Below are 17,177 nucleotides of genomic sequence, written 5' to 3'. Positions count from 1 at the left end.
CTTATTCGGACAGGTGAGTCCTATACTTCCAATTACTTGGGGTAAGTCCTTAAGTGGCTCTATGATCCGTTTTATATGAAGTTGACCTCAGATGTAAAAAAAATTTCAATGAAATTTACATTTTTATTTTTATTTTATTTTTTGAACAAAAATAAGATAGGGCAGGAAGATCAATTATGACTATCTTACTTGAGTGTGACCATAATAGTACCTATTCATTGGGAGCTGCACAGGAGGGGCTTAGACGGTAAAAACCGCAGGTGCTCCCTCAAAGCTTAATCCAACCCCACTAAGGTATCAATAAAAACTAAGTCGACTAATACTAATCATGCATATTTGGAGATTCTCTATTGCGAAGATTTAAACTACGCCTTAGTACATGCCTAATCACTTTGAAGATTTTTTTGGGCTATTGAACCATCAACACCAAAAACATACATAATTGCATGGATTTTTCAAATTTAAAATAAAAAAATTGAAGTTAAATCCATTTCCAACAAGGCCATTTTTCCAAATCCTGTCTCGAAACTTCTTAAAATATCAGTGAGCAACAACTATTAGACCTTTAACAATGAGACTTTTTGTTTGGAAGCAGATCTAGTATCTACCTGATAACTACAAGAGATTGGACAAAAAGTACTTGGGACCTAACATTCATTTGAAGCTTCTAGTTGCAAGGTGTTGAAGACTTTTCCGACCCATAGTAAATGCAAATTAAAGCTAAATCTTAAGAAAGCTATCTTTCAACCGAGCAGCCCAAGGCTTCCTTGAACGGGTGAATTTTATGACGAATGATATAAACCAACTTTTTTATTCAACATAAGTTTAATTTTTACCTTAATTTTTATTTAAAAATAAATAAAATAAAAAATAGAAAAAAATGTCTGAAGCAATCCTATTTATTTTATTTTATTTTTTTTAAAATGAAAAATGGTATTTTTCTTCATAATAATGACATTTTCTTATTTTATTTTATTTTAAATAAAAAATAAGACAAAAATTGGACTTATGTTGAGCAAAAAAGTTAAGCATTTAGCATTTGTGAATTTATAGGGTTTCTCTTACATCTGTTGTTTATATTGTCATTTGTTGTTGGGATTTGAAAGTTTATACATTTTAAAATCTGATAGAGTGGATCCGGCTTACATGCTGTTAGTTTAATCAACGGTTAAGATTGAATCTTAAAGTTGACTTACTTTTATAAGCATTTAATAGGAGAGAGAAAATAAAAAGAGATTTTGAGAAATTCAATCTTGATCGTTGATTAAATTACAGCATACAATAACAGCATGTAAGCCAAATTCGGACAGAGTTTTCCTCTAAACTGAATTTGAGGAACTTCATTAAACTCAGTCTATAAAAATAACATGTGTCATTTAAATATGTGAGATGCACATATTTTTTTTACAACAGGGACAAAGTTGAAATAAATAATATTAAAAACTTATGTACATCTCACATGTTATTAAAAAAATGGACACGTGTCATTTTTATAGACTAAGTTAAAAAAAAGTCTTCAAACCCAATTTGGAGTAAAATTTTGCCTTTTAAACCCATGTCAATTTAATAGACTAAATTAAAATAATTTATCTTTTAACTCAATTTTTTTTTTAATAAAAAAAAAAAATTATCCATAAAGTAATATAAATTGAGAGGGTGAAAAGAGAAAAAGGTAACAAAGATCCTAAAATATCATCATCCAATACTCCAAAAGGTTGAAGACCAATCACGGAAGCCATGAAAACAACTCTCTCCCGCTCCACTCAGTGCCCTCCTTGGCCCACCGCATATTCGCCAAAATATTTTTGGACCATGCAGTGAAATTACTAAAATACTCTTCTGCCCTACCACCACCACCACTGAAGATCTTTAAATTCTACATTTTGTTGTTGCATAGAGCTTATCATAATAAAGTTGGTCTACAGGATTTATATTTATTATCATATAATTATTAACAAAAGTGAAAGACTTAATTAATGTTTTAAAATATTTTTCATTCCCTCTAATTATAGGTGGTGGTGTATAAGATTTTTAATAAGACTAAAAGATAATTTAACTAAATATCAAAATAAATATTCTTAGTTTTCAGAATTGGATATTTATGATGTTATATTTTAAAAAGAAATATTAATTTTTTAATTGATGTGAAATAGTAATAAGATTTCTACAAATAATTCTTTTGAGTGGGAAGTTTCAGTCATCCACATCCATTGATCCTAGTCATCAGATGACAGACATGATTGACAATAAGAAAGTAAGAAACAATGGATGGCAGCCAGCCATTGTACATTTGTACTGCTCTGTCGACTTGTGGGGTTTTATTATGCTTAATTCAAGTGCACTTAAACCAAGATAATTGTGATTAAGAAAATAATTGGACTACTATAATTTCTTTTACAAAATCATTAGATAATTTCTTTAACGACCCACAAACCCAACTAGACTTAAATTAAATTTGACACGTGAACACGAATTAGCATATGTTTAATAATCACGGGGTGCATTAGTACAGGCAATTAGGAGGCTACATGAGAGGTTTCTTAACTCTATACAGAGAAGATGGTTCCAGTGTTCCACAGCCACATGGGGCAACTTTTGAAAAAGTCAGGGGACCTTTGGACTTATCTTCAAAAGGTACCTTAAAAAATAATGCAAACAAACAAACAGAGAAACGAATTAAAGGAGAAAAAGGTGGAAGAAAGAGAGCCAGAGGTTTCCTCAGAGTTAAGGAGCCTCTCATCAGGCATACTTCCCAAGACAAAACCTTAGCTCTGAAGATATTTGCTAATTTTGTAAAACCAAGTAATTCTACATATTACAGGAAAAAAGAAAAAAGAAAAACATATTTTCTCCCTTCTTTTTTGGTTATATTAAAAAAAAAAAAAACGAAACTTTGAGAAAATCCAGCAATCTGGTTACCTTTTGTCATGGTATAAAGTACATCCAAGTGAGGTCACAACACCCATGATTCAAACATTTGGGCTGGCTGATTTTTCACATAGGTTGGAGTTGAAAGAAAACTGTGGCCAAGCTTAAAGGGATGATTTTCCTGGTTTACAGAGATTTGTAGATTCTTCTTTATCTCTGGTTGGCAAAAAGGAAATTATCAACATTGCTGACCTTTTAGACCAAAGAATAGACAACATTCACAGCAGTATTATTAATGAATCTGCCCACTTCTTGAAAGGGGTAGATCCTACTAAAAGTAAACATTGCTTTTGGAAAAAAAAAAAAAAAAAAACTATGCTTTTTCATGAATGAAGATGAAGTGATCTCTTTAACCCCTTCAAGATTAATACTTTTGCATACAATTCTCGCGTACCTAAACATTTTATCATCACTATCAACCCAACCCCACGTCATAATTTCTCTCTGTAATAAACACAGATGTACTCTGCAGAATCTCTCCCCATCAGAGCCATATGAGTCATTGGGCCACCTCACGACACACCACCAAACAACATATGTTTCTGTCTTCATACTCCAAATGACAGCCATCTCATTATCTCCACCACCGCCTACCGCCATTTCTGTCTTCTTCATCTTCTGCTTCACGCCTACTCTTTCAACACCCACCTTTCTTTTCACCCTCCTCCTCCTCTTTAGCTCAAAATACAGTACCACTCCACTGTGAAGCTACCAAGGAGACCGCCATTATATCACCAACATGGCAAAACTGGTGGTGGAGGTTCACGATGCAAGTGACCTGATGCCTAAAGACGGCCAAGGCTCCGCCAGCCCCTTTGTGGAAATAGATTTGGATGAGCAGAAACAACGCACGCAAACCAAGCAGAAAGATCTCAACCCTTACTGGAACGAGAAGCTGGTCTTCAATCTCAACGACAGCGGGGAGCTCCACCACAAGACCATCGAGGTGGTGGTATACAACGACCGAAAAGGCGGCGGCCACAAGAACTTCCTCGGCCGTGTCAGAATCTCCGGCGACTCCATCCTTTGGTCGGAGTCCGAAGCCACCGTCCAGCGCTACCCGCTTGACAAACGCGGCCTCTTTTCTCATATCAAAGGCGATATTGGGCTCAGAATTTACATTATCAATGACTCTTCTTCTGCTTCTGCTTCTGCTTATATTCCTCCTCCACCACCACAAGCTAGCGGGGTTGAAGAGATGGGCCACACACCCTTGCAAGAGATTAACACTAACAACCTCGAAGAACAAATGGAGGAAATTAGCAGGGTCGAGGAGAAGAATTCGAAGAAGAAGAAGAAAAAGGAAAAAGAAGTCAGAACCTTTCACTCTCTAGGAACCGCTCCTCATCCTCCTCATTCTCATTCTCATTCTCATCCTCAGCCTCCACAACCTTCAATGTTCCCTGGCTTCGGATTTGAGAAGGAAAAGGCAGCTGCAATGGAAACCAGGACCGATTTCGCACGAGCTCAAGCCGGCCCGGCGGCAACTATCATGCAAATGCAGGCATTTCCGACGAGGCCGATCCCGGAGTTCGGGTTGGTGGAGACCCGTCCTCCGCTGGCAGCACTGCAGAGGTACTGATAAATCACCACTTTATCACCACTTATATTAAATAATTTGAGCGGCGGATAGGAAACGATGAATTTATCCATATAATTTTTATATTGTAACAGAAACAGAGGAGTTGGGAATTACAAGACATCGAGCACATATGATCTTGTGGAGGCGATGCATTTCTTGTATGTAAATGTTGTGAAGGCCAGAGATCTTCCTGTCATGGACGTCACAGGAAGCCTTGATCCCTACGTGGAAGTGAAGCTTGGGAACTACAAAGGCATTACGAATCACTTGGAGAAGAACCAACACCCTGTGTGGAAGCAAGTTTTTGCATTTGCTAGAGAAAGGATGCAATCCAATTTGCTGGAAGTGACTGTGAAGGATAAGGATACGCTTACAAAAGATGATTTTGTTGGGAGAGTTAATTTCGATCTGATGGAGGTTCCTCACCGGGTGCCGCCGGATAGTCCTCTGGCTCCTCAGTGGTACAAATTGGAAGACAAGAAGGGAGACAAGACAAGAGGGGAGGTTATGCTTGCGGTTTGGATGGGAACGCAGGCTGATGAGTCGTTTCCTGAGGCATGGCATTCGGATGCTCACAACGTTAGTCATAAAAACCTCTCCAATACTCGTTCACAGGTTTACTTTTCTCCCAAGCTATTCTACCTTAGAGTTGCAGTAATTGAAGCTCAGGATCTTATTCCATCCGACAAAAGCAGAGCACCGGAAACATTTGTGAAGGTACAGCTTGGTGGTCAGATGAAATTTACAAAGACTTCCAGAATGCGGCAAAACCCGACTTGGGAGGAAGAGTTGATGTTTGTGGCATCGGAGCCTTTCGAAGATTTCATAGCCATAACGGTTATCGACAGAATAGCACCTAACAAGGATGAGAACTTAGGCATGGTGTTTATCCAGCTTAGAGAAATCCCACAAAGGCTTCACGAGTCCACCAAGCCCCCAGATCCCCGCTGGCTTAATCTCCATAGGCCATCTGTGGCAGCTGAAGAGGAGACGGAGAAGAAGAAGGAGAAGTTCACAAGCAAAATCCACCTTCGCCTCTGCTTTGAAGCGGGTTACCATGTTCTCGACGAGTCGACGCATTTCAGCAGCGATCTGCAGCCGTCGGGGAATCACCTCAGAAAACCGAAGATTGGGATTCTTGAAGTTGGGATTTTGAGTGCCCAGAATCTGCTTCCGATGAAGGCAAAGGATGGGAGGACTACTGATGCTTACTGTGTGGCCAAGTATGGGAACAAGTGGATTCGAACCAGAACGCTACTCAACACGCTGTCTCCTCGCTGGAACGAGCAGTATACTTGGGAAGTTCATGACCCATGTACTGTAATCACCATTGCTGTCTTCGACAATCACCACACTAACGGAAAAGATGATGATGCAAAGGATCAAAGGATTGGGAAGGTGAGAGTTCGACTGTCGACTTTAGAAACTGAAAAGGTTTATACCCACTTCTACCCATTGTTGGTTCTCACACCATCTGGTTTGAAGAAACATGGGGAGCTTCATTTGGCATTGAGGTTTACTTGTATTGCTTGGGTTAATATGGTGGCTCAATATTCAAGGCCTCTGCTTCCAAAAATGCATTATGTTCATCCCATACCTGTCATGCACATTGACAGGCTCCGCCACACGGCGATACAAATTGTGGCGGAGAGGCTAAAACGAGCGGAGCCACCGCTCAGGCGTGAAACTGTGGAGTACATGCTTGATGTGGATTACCATATGTGGAGTCTCAGGAAAAGCAAGGCCAATTTTTTGCGCATAATGTCACTTCTTTCTGGGTTTACTACTGTTTGTAAATGGCTCACCGACATATGTTACTGGAGAAACCCGATCACCACATGTCTCGTGCATGTCCTGTTCTTGATATTGGTTTGCTACCCAGAACTGATATTGCCCACGATTTTCCTATACCTGTTTGTGATCGGGGTATGGAACTACCGGTTCCGGCCGAGGCAACCGCCTCACATGGATGCTCGAATTTCACAGGCCGAATTTGCAAACCCAGATGAGCTGGATGAGGAATTCGACTCATTCCCATCATCTAAACCTCCGGAGTTTGTGAGGGTGAGGTATGACAGGCTGCGAATTGTGGCGGGTAAGGTGCAGACGGTGATAGGAGATTTGGCAACACATGGGGAAAGGGCTCAAGCTATACTAAGCTGGAGAGATCCAAGAGCTACGGCAATCATCATCATCTTCTCGTTGATCTGGGCCATGTTCATTTACATTACTCCATTCCAAGTAATTGCAGTGCTGGTTGGGCTCTTCTTGCTTCGGCATCCCCGGTTCAGAAACAGGATGCCTTCTGCACCTGTGAATTTCTTCAAGAGATTGCCAAGCAAGTCAGATATGCTACTATGAGATAGATGGATGTTACTATCAGTTTATCATTCATTTAGTTATGCCTTTCGCTTTTGGAACACAAAAAAGAAGAAGATTGTTCAGTAAATAAACCCCACCAAATTCATAGCAGCAGCATAAGACAGGATAGGAAAAGCAACAATGTTGCTCTTTTCCCTGCTACCCCCCACCAACACAAGAATTCTACTCTTTCCTGGATATGTAACGTTCTAGCATCCATCGATGTAATCTATGGAACCAATCATTCTTTTTGGCTCTATTTCTATTTTCTGTTTAGCGAATGAGTAATCAGTTGGTGTAATTACTTATTACTTAGTAAGCAATATCATCTTCTAGAACTGTATCTATGGCGCCCAGTCTCGAGCAGCTTTTACAACCAAATATTAATTGCTGTAGTTCGAAGAAGATTTCAAGTGAAAGAGGATAATTTCATGGTCCAAATTAGATTTTATAAATCTATATGTTGCTACAAGGTGCATAATCAAACAAAATCTCAACCGTTCTCAAGGAGACGACAGGAAAAGCATTCAAGAGTATGGTACGATTAATCAACTTACACGCATCAGAACTATCCATGGTAAAAATCATATAACAGAATTGACTTCCAAAAAAATCATTGAAAGAAAAGAATTTTTTGGCAATCTTTCTTTGATGCTCCCAAAGAAAGGGACAAATACAATCTACATTCTTTAGTTGGATGACAGAGTCCTCACTCCAAGATGAATCAGTAAAGCCATGATTGTAAAGAAACTCGCAAGCATTCCACCCAGAAGAGCCTTATCGACAACACCCCACTCACCCATGCTTCCTCGGGCCCATTCTTGCTTTTTCTTGGATCCTGACGCAATTTCACCCTCCACTCTTTTGGGCACATGGTTCTTCCGCTTCCTTAGCAACCATCCGATCAGATTTCTGCTATGTGGGTCTTCCGGAAACGTGGGATTCCTTGAAGCAGCACTTTCCTCTAAGGTAGTCTGTGCTCCACAGCTTTCTGGTCCACACGAAGCACAAGCTTCTGGCTCTCTAGTACATGCACATTCATTAGGGTCAGAGCAAGGAGAACATTTATCCTGGCTAGAAATATCCTTTCTTGAAGCTGATTTAACATTCATGGGGTTGATGGTCTCGATCACTTCTCCAAAGACTGACCACCTTCCCACAGATGTTACCTTCACAATAGCTGAAGTTCCCAGCATACTTTCTGGAGCAATCACTAGCACCTGCACGTACCCCTTGGTATGTCCAACCTTAGCAATGAAGGAAAATCCAGTTAGAAAAAGAAATATCAGGTAGTACACTGACACATTATAATGGATGTAGAAAATGCACTCCAGGTCAAAAGCATATAGCGCTGCTTCAAGGGCCTTTTTGTTTTCATCAAAGTAAATTGCAAGAGAATCATGACTACATTGCATTTTTTTTTTCCCCAAATCTAATTTAATTGAATTGGTTAAGGTGATCAATAGAAGGCAACATATCAATCACCCATCAGCTTTACTTTTGTTGGGGAGGGGATGAGATTGCTGCAAATAATGTTTCTCCTAGGCAAGAGGACATCAGAATTTGGTTTCAAATTTCAGACAAAAGTCGGCATTGGCGTCGTGAACCATTTAGATTTTCCGACTTCTTCTGACCTAAGCCAACTTTTATTTTTTAAATAATTATAAAATGACATTGTTTTGATTAAAGTCCAAAACAGCATCATTTTGAAGAAGTCATACTCGTTCAATACCCTACTTGGCTACGCTTGCACCGTTTTGAGTCCTATCTCTTTCCCTCTCTAAGTTCTATTGAATCTTCTTGAGCAACGAGCTCTCTAAAACCTTCCTCTTTGACGAAGACGACACTGGCCAAAATGAAGAGATCGTTGTCATCTTTGTCTTTGACCCCGGCCAACTCCAACTATTCCGACTGACTTCAATTTTTTCGAGGCAGCTTGGAAATCACCTCAGTCGGAGGTGATGTCAGAGGTTTTCTGACTATTCCGGCTCCGGCAAAGGCGGAGGCGGAGGCGGAAGCTGAAAGGGGCATTTCCAACTCCATCAGAGTCAGTGCCCACCCTTAGTTGCAACATTTGTTTTATTCTTCATGCAAGCTGGTGCAAATTGAGTTCAAGACAAAATTGCGTTTTCAAAAACACTAGCAAAAACAAAGATTAACATGCCCCTCCGCACAAAACCTATGATCAAGTTTTGTGCCAATAGAAACGTAAGCTGAAACCAGTCTAACCCCACAGCAGTACAAAATGCACATATGGAATCCAGAAGCGCCAAAAATTTAAACACGTGTCCACAATCTTACCAAGTGAATTCCATCGGTTGCAATTTCAGTTATCCATATTCTTTCTATTCTGCCCTCCATTCCATCATATGGCATGAAAGCTTCAAAAACAGAGGTCAACTCACGGCTTCGTTTCTTCACGAGAGTACTTGGGACTTTTTTCATCCTTGCAGCAGGTGTCCCTATATTTAGAATGAAGATAAAATACAGAAAATGGTTACAAAATATCTCTAAATTGCTAACTACTTTAAGAATCAGAGTTCTAATCTTCACATTCAAACAAGTGGTTAATTGAATAATAATAATAATAATAATAATAGTAATAAAAAGGCTGTAAAATGCCTATGACATCAGGTTGTCAGGCAACGCATCGCCTCACTCCCACATGAACAAAGTAAGTACATATTATCTATAAGTTTTGTAATCATGAAAGTCTTAGTTACAAATACAATACCAGATTTTATTATTCTGCTTTAAACAATAAAAGTTATGTACAATGTCATGAACAGCATACCTGGTCGAGGATAAAACTGAGATATATGAACTTGAGGCAACTTGTACTCCTTAATAAGGCTAATTGTTTGCGCAAAGTCCTCATCCGTTTCACCTGAAAGAAGCCCAACAAATGAGTACTAGTTCCTTAAGCACAATCTAAGTAAACCCTACAATGTTCATTGATGAGTAAAGCATCATTAAATCCTAAAAAGTTTCCCAAAATCCATATTCTAAATAATATCATGTATAATCATTATAAGGAATTCCCACAATGACAATACTTTCATATTTCTCTGACAAGTACGGATATCCCAGTATATCAGTTGTTGTCGTTCAAGGAGTTCCAGCTTGATCAATAAATTGGCTAGTTGCTTCCTCAATGGCATATAATGCCATCATTATCAAAATGTTCTTACAGTAAGGTTGTGTTTGTTTTGGCATAAAATGTTTTCTAGATAACATTTTCCCCATTTTATAATGTTTCGTATGGACGGAAAATACTTATTAACAAAAAATGATTTGATCAACAGCAAATTTGCTGCTATAAGAGAGAAAATGGCTTACACCTCTCAAGAGACAACCGTTTTCGGAAGTTGTCTTCCCCTCAGAGGAACCCAACTGCCTCCCCCCACAAGAATATATATATATATATATATTCCCCGTCGCAGGCCCCCTTCCCTGTTTATGATGTGTTTTTCTTTTTCTCTCTTCTTCTTCTTCTGCTTCTTTTTATTTTTTATTTTTTATTTTTTATTTTTATTATTATTTTTTTTGTAATGAATTGTTAGTTGTGACATTTGGCATTATCCAACAATTTTGAGTGGTTCCTAGTTGTATTGGGAAAATATCTTTCATACCAATCAAACGATCAAAAACAGTTTTGATACTATTTTCAAGATAACAACAAACAACGAAAAATCAGTGAATTTTCCCAAAAATATTTTCAACTAAAACATTTTTCATTTTATGCCAAAACAAATATAGCCTAAATGCATAAGAAAATTATGATTTGGAGTACACAATCAACTCATTCTACTTCAGCAGTACCATGAAAGTTAGAAACATTAAAAAAAATAAAAAATAAAAAAATCAACATGCAAATGTAAATAAAAGGACCATGACATGGCAACCATGGTCACATACTAACCAGGAAATCCACATATGATATCAGTTGCTATTTGCATCCCAGGAACAAGCTCAGTCAAGGTATCAACCACAGTCCTAAACTCACTCACAGTATATTCACGATTCATCGCCTGAGAAAATACGAGTGGTGAGTAATCATTTGGATAAAAAAGCAACATGTACTGGAAATCTAGTCATCAATAGTTGACGAACCTCACCTTTATAACATTAATTTTTTGAAGGAAAAAGGGAGAAAAAAACAAAAACAAAAAAAAGGTGAAACATAATCAACAAGAAGAAACTGTGCCAATTTTCTTGAAGAAAGATACTTCTGTTAGAACTTACACTCAAAACAGCATCACTCCCTGATTGAACTGGTACATGTAGAAACGAGTATACACATGGATGACGCAAAACCTCTGCTATCTCTTTCAAGTGCTCAAGAATAAAAGGAGGGTTTGTCATCCCAATCCGAAGCATTGTGCTTGCATCAGGAGGAAGCTCAGAAACAATAGCATTTAACAAAGTTGGAAGATTGACCCCAATGTCACGACCTAGAAAATTTTCAGGAGACCATTGTTATTCAACAACACAATGTAAAGTGATGTCTTAATTTTTCTTTTAATTTGGTAGTCATTTGTCTGCCTCAGACCTAATAAAGATTCTTCTGCAGCCCTGGAGCACTACAACTCAAGCTAGGTAACCTTTGTTCCACTTAAACAGGTAGGATTAGGTAACATAAAAACTACTTTATCTAAGATAATTAAAAAGGTGTTTCTAAGAACTTCAATATTATCTTCATGAAAAGAATCTGCAGAAACAGAACTTCACATCGGCAAGTACTTTAACACAGTAACACAAACATGATGAGAGAAAGATCACAGTTATTTACCATAAGCTCCAGTATCTTCACTGCTCAACTATATCTCCTTAACTCCATCAGCTATTACAGATTTTACACGGCCGACCTGCAACATTAAAATTCTGGTAAAATAACCACCTAATTCAAGTAAATGATAAATACTTATGTCATGATACTTACGAGGCTATCAGTCGTGTAGCTACCTAAATGACCACGAGCGTGCTTTGTCTTGCAATAAGTGCAAGCACCTAAACAACCAACATTAATTGGAAGAATCTCAACAAATTTGTTCTTTCTCACCTGTTTTGAAAATTAAGTTAAATACTCCATCCCTCTAAGCCAAATCATGGTAATTGCGGAAACAGATCCAAGGTCTATGATTTGCACCTTTGGGAGGTCAAGCGCTGGCAATGTCTTGCGGTTCAAAAGCCGCACCTCATGACCTTTAAGGGTCTCTTCCACAACTTCAACCACACGGTCAATTTGCTGGACTCCAACTATACTGACCCCTTCTAGCTCTTTCAAGTCTCGACTTCCTTGTGGCACACACCCAGCGACCACTAGGGGCTTTTTTGCACTTTTGCATTTCACTATTAAAGTATCCATGGCAGACTGACTTGGGGATTTAACTGTGCATCTGCATCAGTCAGTACATATCAATATTTTGGTATTTCCAACTAAAGTTGATGATTAATGCTAGAATCTCAGAAAACAATCAATTCATACAAATATTCCTACTTTAGTGGAAACCATTATCCATTTTCTCTCAAATAACACCATTAATTAACATTTGCTTCATATGGTATTTGATTGGCATTCAAGTACAAAACAGGAATGCATATACACGTGTGTATATATGTTGCATGTCTGCATGTAGGGGGAAGAAAATGATGCTCACGTATTTATCAGCCACAGGTCTGCACTTTCAGGATTGTCACTGATCGAATAACCAAATGCTGACAGCTGACCAGCCATGTATTCACTATCACTCTGAAATAATGCAAAAAAGGATGGAATAGATTAATAAGAATGAAAAAGAACTCCTTGAAGAACCATTGATGAATGAAATAAATGCAGGTGATACCAGCTTTGATCTTATTAGATATCATTACTCTTGGTGCATGTGTATATATTTGCATGAGGATATCTTTATATATATATACATACACTCATAGTGGAGATTTTGGTTCACAAAGGGCAAGATTAAAAGATAAAAGTTAAAAAAAAAATGATTAAATTTTTTAAAAATATATAGATAATGAAATAAATAAACAATTCAACAAAATTGCAATTATATATTTCATAGAAGATTAAAGGATCTAGTGGTAGATCTGCTAAATCTACCTCGATAAAGCTTGTTTAGGATTCAATTGTAACTCAATATAATCATCATTCTCCATAACCTCAGCTAACTACAACTATATATGTGTGTGTGTGTGTGTAAAAAAGGATATCAATTAACTACTGGAGCTCAACCATATAAAAAGTTTGGATAACAAATAAGTTCAACAAAATCTGGAAGAACACAGCAAACTGGAGTCAAAGATAGCTAAGTTTTTCTTAAGTCACACCTGTCATTAGAGATTCAGGCCTGGATCGCCTCAGTACTATTACTAGATATAAACCATGAATTGTAAATCTAATTGATGGAAACTCTCAAGGAAAAAAAAAAAAGAAGAAGCCAAATCTGATTTAAAATAAAAAAATAATTCATACACAAAAACATCCAATCTGCAAGAAATAAGATGGGATATCAATGGCACCTCGATGCAAACCCCAAACTACTTTCCAAAATGACATTGTAAACTTTAAAAATGAGTCTAAAAATGTGGAGGTTGGCTCTATTGTATTTACTGTGGTGTATTTGAAGAGAACGGAATGCAAGAAGCTTTGAATATCGTGAGGCTGTGATGTTAGAATTGAAGAAGATGTTCCAATCCCTTTATACTTGGAGAGTAGCATGGAATAGTTGGTCTGTTTCTAATTTTTCTAAGTTTTATTATTCTTTTTCTACACTTTAGGGTTATTTTGTATACTTCTTCTGTACTAAGGTTACGATTCTCTGGGCTTTTAATAAATTTGCATTACTTATAAATAAAGAATGAGAGTATAAAAAGCTTGACCAACAATCATGAAGAAGAGCAAAGACGAGAAACCCCTCTTACACTGCTAAAAACCCAAATGAGATATTCTAATAACACACTACTTGAGATCCCCAAAAAAACAAAAAAAAAAAAACGCTATGATTATTAGCAGTCGGTGCAACCCCATCAAGAAAGATATAGAAGCCTAAAACTTACTACCCAAAATACCTTCACCAAACCTATCCTACATATAACTAGGACAACCATAATTTTGAGTTTAACATAAATGCATTCATTTGCAAAACCCAAAGTTTGTCCCCATGATTTTTATTTATTTATTTTTTTTTAAAAAAAACACTATAGTTTGATTGGAGACAAAATAGATTTTGAACCACTAACTGTGGCCCTATATCTTTTTCCTCCACAAACCCCCGACAAAGAAATGTAGCCATCGGCAAAATCCATAAGTTCTCCATATACATTAAACTCTTCCATGACGGCCATCAAACCCCCTTCAACTACACACTAACATCTATTAAGTAATGGAATGTTGAAAACATTCACTAGTAGAAGACAAACCAACAATCAAGTCAAGAACTGTTTCTAAAACTTCCTATACCCATCCAAAGGGTTCTAAACTAATTCTCCAAGTCACCTGATAGCTTACAAGATTCTATACACACTGCAGTATTGGAACATGGGGTGGTTTCTGCGAAGAATGTTTCAGAATAAGTCAAGATTACTGATCCACTGAATTTCTAATATTTTATATCTTCTTCACAGTATGGATGGCACTTTGTCTACAATTAGCTTTGCAAGTTACCACGAGAAAAGAATTATGTTAATTATCTTTTCTGATACTCAAATTGTGACAATATTTGCACCAAATATTCTCCTACATTTTTTTTCATCCATTTGGAGTTATTGGGCTCTATTCTTAATCTGTTTGGTGTTGATTGGGTTATACCTAAACGGATGAGCGATTTTGTGGTAAGTTCGAGTGGTCAAGTAGGGCGTGGTAGTATTATGGAAGTATGGAGGTTGGCTCCATTATGTATAATGTGGTGCCTATGAAGAGAACGGAATGCTCGGAGCTTTGAAGATGTAGCAACTTCGATGCTAGCACTGTGGAGGATCATGTTCAACACTTTATATACTTGGATATCGGCATATCATAGCTTGCTTGTTTCTAGTTTTGCAAATTCTTTGAACCTTTGTTCATCTTTTTCCACCGATTAGGAGGTTCTCTTGTATACTTCCAGTGTACGAGAGTTGTGCCCCTTTGCACTTATAATATTGAATTACTTATAAAAAGAAAAAAGAAATGCAAATTTGTTTAGAAGAGAACAAATTTTTAGCATTTCTCTCTTCCTTTCCCACATTTTTTTAAAATCACCTAAAGCCATCAGATTCCATTAACTTCTTTAGAGTTAAAATAACCCATTTCCCAGATCATGCTCTGTTTTTCATTTTGCAACTCATAACGAAGCCAAAACTTTCCTTAGTAATTAGCATCGAGCTCCTTTATATTGAATTAAAATCCTTTTCCTGATTCTCAACCACCCAAACAATTCCCTATCAACCTCTCAAATTCAAAACTTGTGAACACAAAATTATCTGAAACAGCAATCTCTCCAACATGAAGGTCCTATATGATGTAATTAGATTATAGAATCAGGCAAATGGTTGCTCTAAAAGATGCACTGGAAGAAAGCATCTGATAAAGTAAATCGATATCTTCATTTAGATAGAAACCAAAGCAAAAAGAAAAAAACAAAACTTGCCTGGTTGTGTGAGCACCCAAAGGTCTTAATATATATTGTCTGCAAAAATAACAGTAAGAAAACAATAAAATAAATAGAAAGAAAGTTATAGGAAAACAGAACATAAGGAGAAGGCGAGAGAGAGAGAGAGAGACCTGAGTGCCAGGGATTTTTGGAGAGGGAGAGGTTTGAGAGAGCTTATTGCTCTTCTTCTTCTTGAGGTTTACTCCAACAGCAGTCAATGGCAGTCGAAACCCAGGAGGAGCACCAGTTCCCACTACCAAATCTTCTATGTCTTCCATGGGAGAGAGAAAGAGAGAGAGAGAGAGAGAGAAACGCAGAAGCCTATTCTCCTGCTTATTGTTTAGGCTTTATATGCATTCATATGGACTTGGGCTTGGTCGGTCCGGGCCTCAATCCGGTCTGTCAAAGTTGGAATTCGATCCAAATCCGATTCGTTTTAATCAAATTTGAAACCGAACGTTATCAATCAAACAGAATAATGAGATTAGGCATGTGAAAAATTTGGGGAAGCACTTTGTAAGAAACAAAGAATTCACCGGCTAACGACAATAAAAAAAATTATTTTATTCAAAATTAAAGTAAGGACGAGCAGAGGCATCAATTTAAAAACTTTGCTTTAATCAAGAGTAAAGTAGCATTATTTAGAATAGAGATTTTTTTTTTTTTAATATATATATATATTTTTTTAATAATCTTTCATTCTTATGTAAAAGAGCAACCAACTCTTTTGTAAGAATTATTGAAGGTAAAATATTTTTTTATTTAAAATAATTATGTACATGACCAAAATGTTAAAATAATTTAGACCTTAAGAAATATACCTCCCCTTAATATTAATATTTTTCTTTTGAGTAATGCTATTTTTCATATCAGTTAACATATGTATTTTAAATGGCTTTCCATACTAGTAACTTAAAACGCGCCACATCACCCAATGTGTGAAAATGAATATGATAAATAAGTATGGAGAATAACATTACTCTTTTCTTTTTGGGAAATGCTAGACATCCCAAGACTTCATTCCTAAAAGTTGTTCCCAAATGATGTGTCACCAACTCATGAAATTGTGACACATCATTTGGAAATTAATTTTTGAAAAGAAAATTTAAAATGTGTAGCACTCCTCTTTCTTTTTTATGTTTAGTGCAGGAAAAAAATAAGGGTGTGCCACATCATTTTTTTTTTTTTTTTCATTTCAAACAAAAAGCTTTAACCTAGTAATTAAAAGCACTAATAAAATATAACTTGTTATCGTTAATGTTTAGAGGATTTTTCATTTCATCTCCAAAGTGATACCATTTTTTTTTTGACATGTACACACAAGGAGATGAAAAGAAATAAGTAGATTCGAACTATTGACCACTAATTCATGAAGCGTGATTCACAACCGATTAAACTATTCCTTAAAGACTAAAGTGATGCCATTAATAGATGACAAAGTTAGTGAAATAAAATGAAATTCTACATGTTTTAATGGCAATCTTCTCTATAATTAATGAGTAAATCTAAAAACTTAACTCTCGTACAACTGAGTTGATATTAAGTGTTAATTTATGAGCCTTTTAAAGGTTAATCTAATAGTTTATGAACACTCCACATCAACCCACATATACAAAAGTTGTATAAGAGTTGAGTTTATAGTATTACTCCTGTGTAAAAGGCAAATCAGATCT

At 36.8% G+C, this 17,177-nt stretch overlaps 2 protein-coding genes across 2 annotated transcripts; one reads left to right on the top strand and one right to left on the bottom strand.

The window, feature by feature from the left end:
• Window positions 1-3,315: 3,315 nt before the first annotated feature.
• LOC132189808 (multiple C2 domain and transmembrane region protein 6) lies at window positions 3,316-7,214 on the top strand. Its single transcript, XM_059604603.1, has 2 exons — window positions 3,316-4,503; window positions 4,603-7,214. Exons 1-2 carry the CDS (start codon window positions 3,668-3,670, stop codon window positions 6,869-6,871), a joined length of 3,105 nt encoding a protein of 1,034 aa, XP_059460586.1. The 5' UTR covers window positions 3,316-3,667; the 3' UTR covers window positions 6,872-7,214.
• A 100-nt stretch (window positions 7,215-7,314) lies between these two features.
• On the bottom strand, window positions 7,315-15,808 carry LOC132189809 (uncharacterized). The gene is given in 11 exon segments (XM_059604604.1): window positions 7,315-8,118; window positions 9,173-9,333; window positions 9,666-9,758; window positions 10,794-10,902; window positions 11,117-11,325; window positions 11,664-11,739; window positions 11,814-11,933; window positions 12,021-12,270; window positions 12,532-12,623; window positions 15,502-15,540; window positions 15,636-15,808. Coding segments are annotated over 11 exon segments (1,854 nt in total). The 5' UTR covers window positions 15,783-15,808; the 3' UTR covers window positions 7,315-7,560.
• Window positions 15,809-17,177: the final 1,369 nt, after the last annotated feature.

This window comes from Corylus avellana, chromosome ca8, assembly GCF_901000735.1.
Source record: "Corylus avellana chromosome ca8, CavTom2PMs-1.0".
Taxonomy (NCBI): domain Eukaryota; kingdom Viridiplantae; phylum Streptophyta; class Magnoliopsida; order Fagales; family Betulaceae; genus Corylus; species Corylus avellana.
The sequence above is the reverse complement of the archived record's forward strand: the minus strand, read 5'-3'. Positions and strand labels throughout refer to the sequence as shown.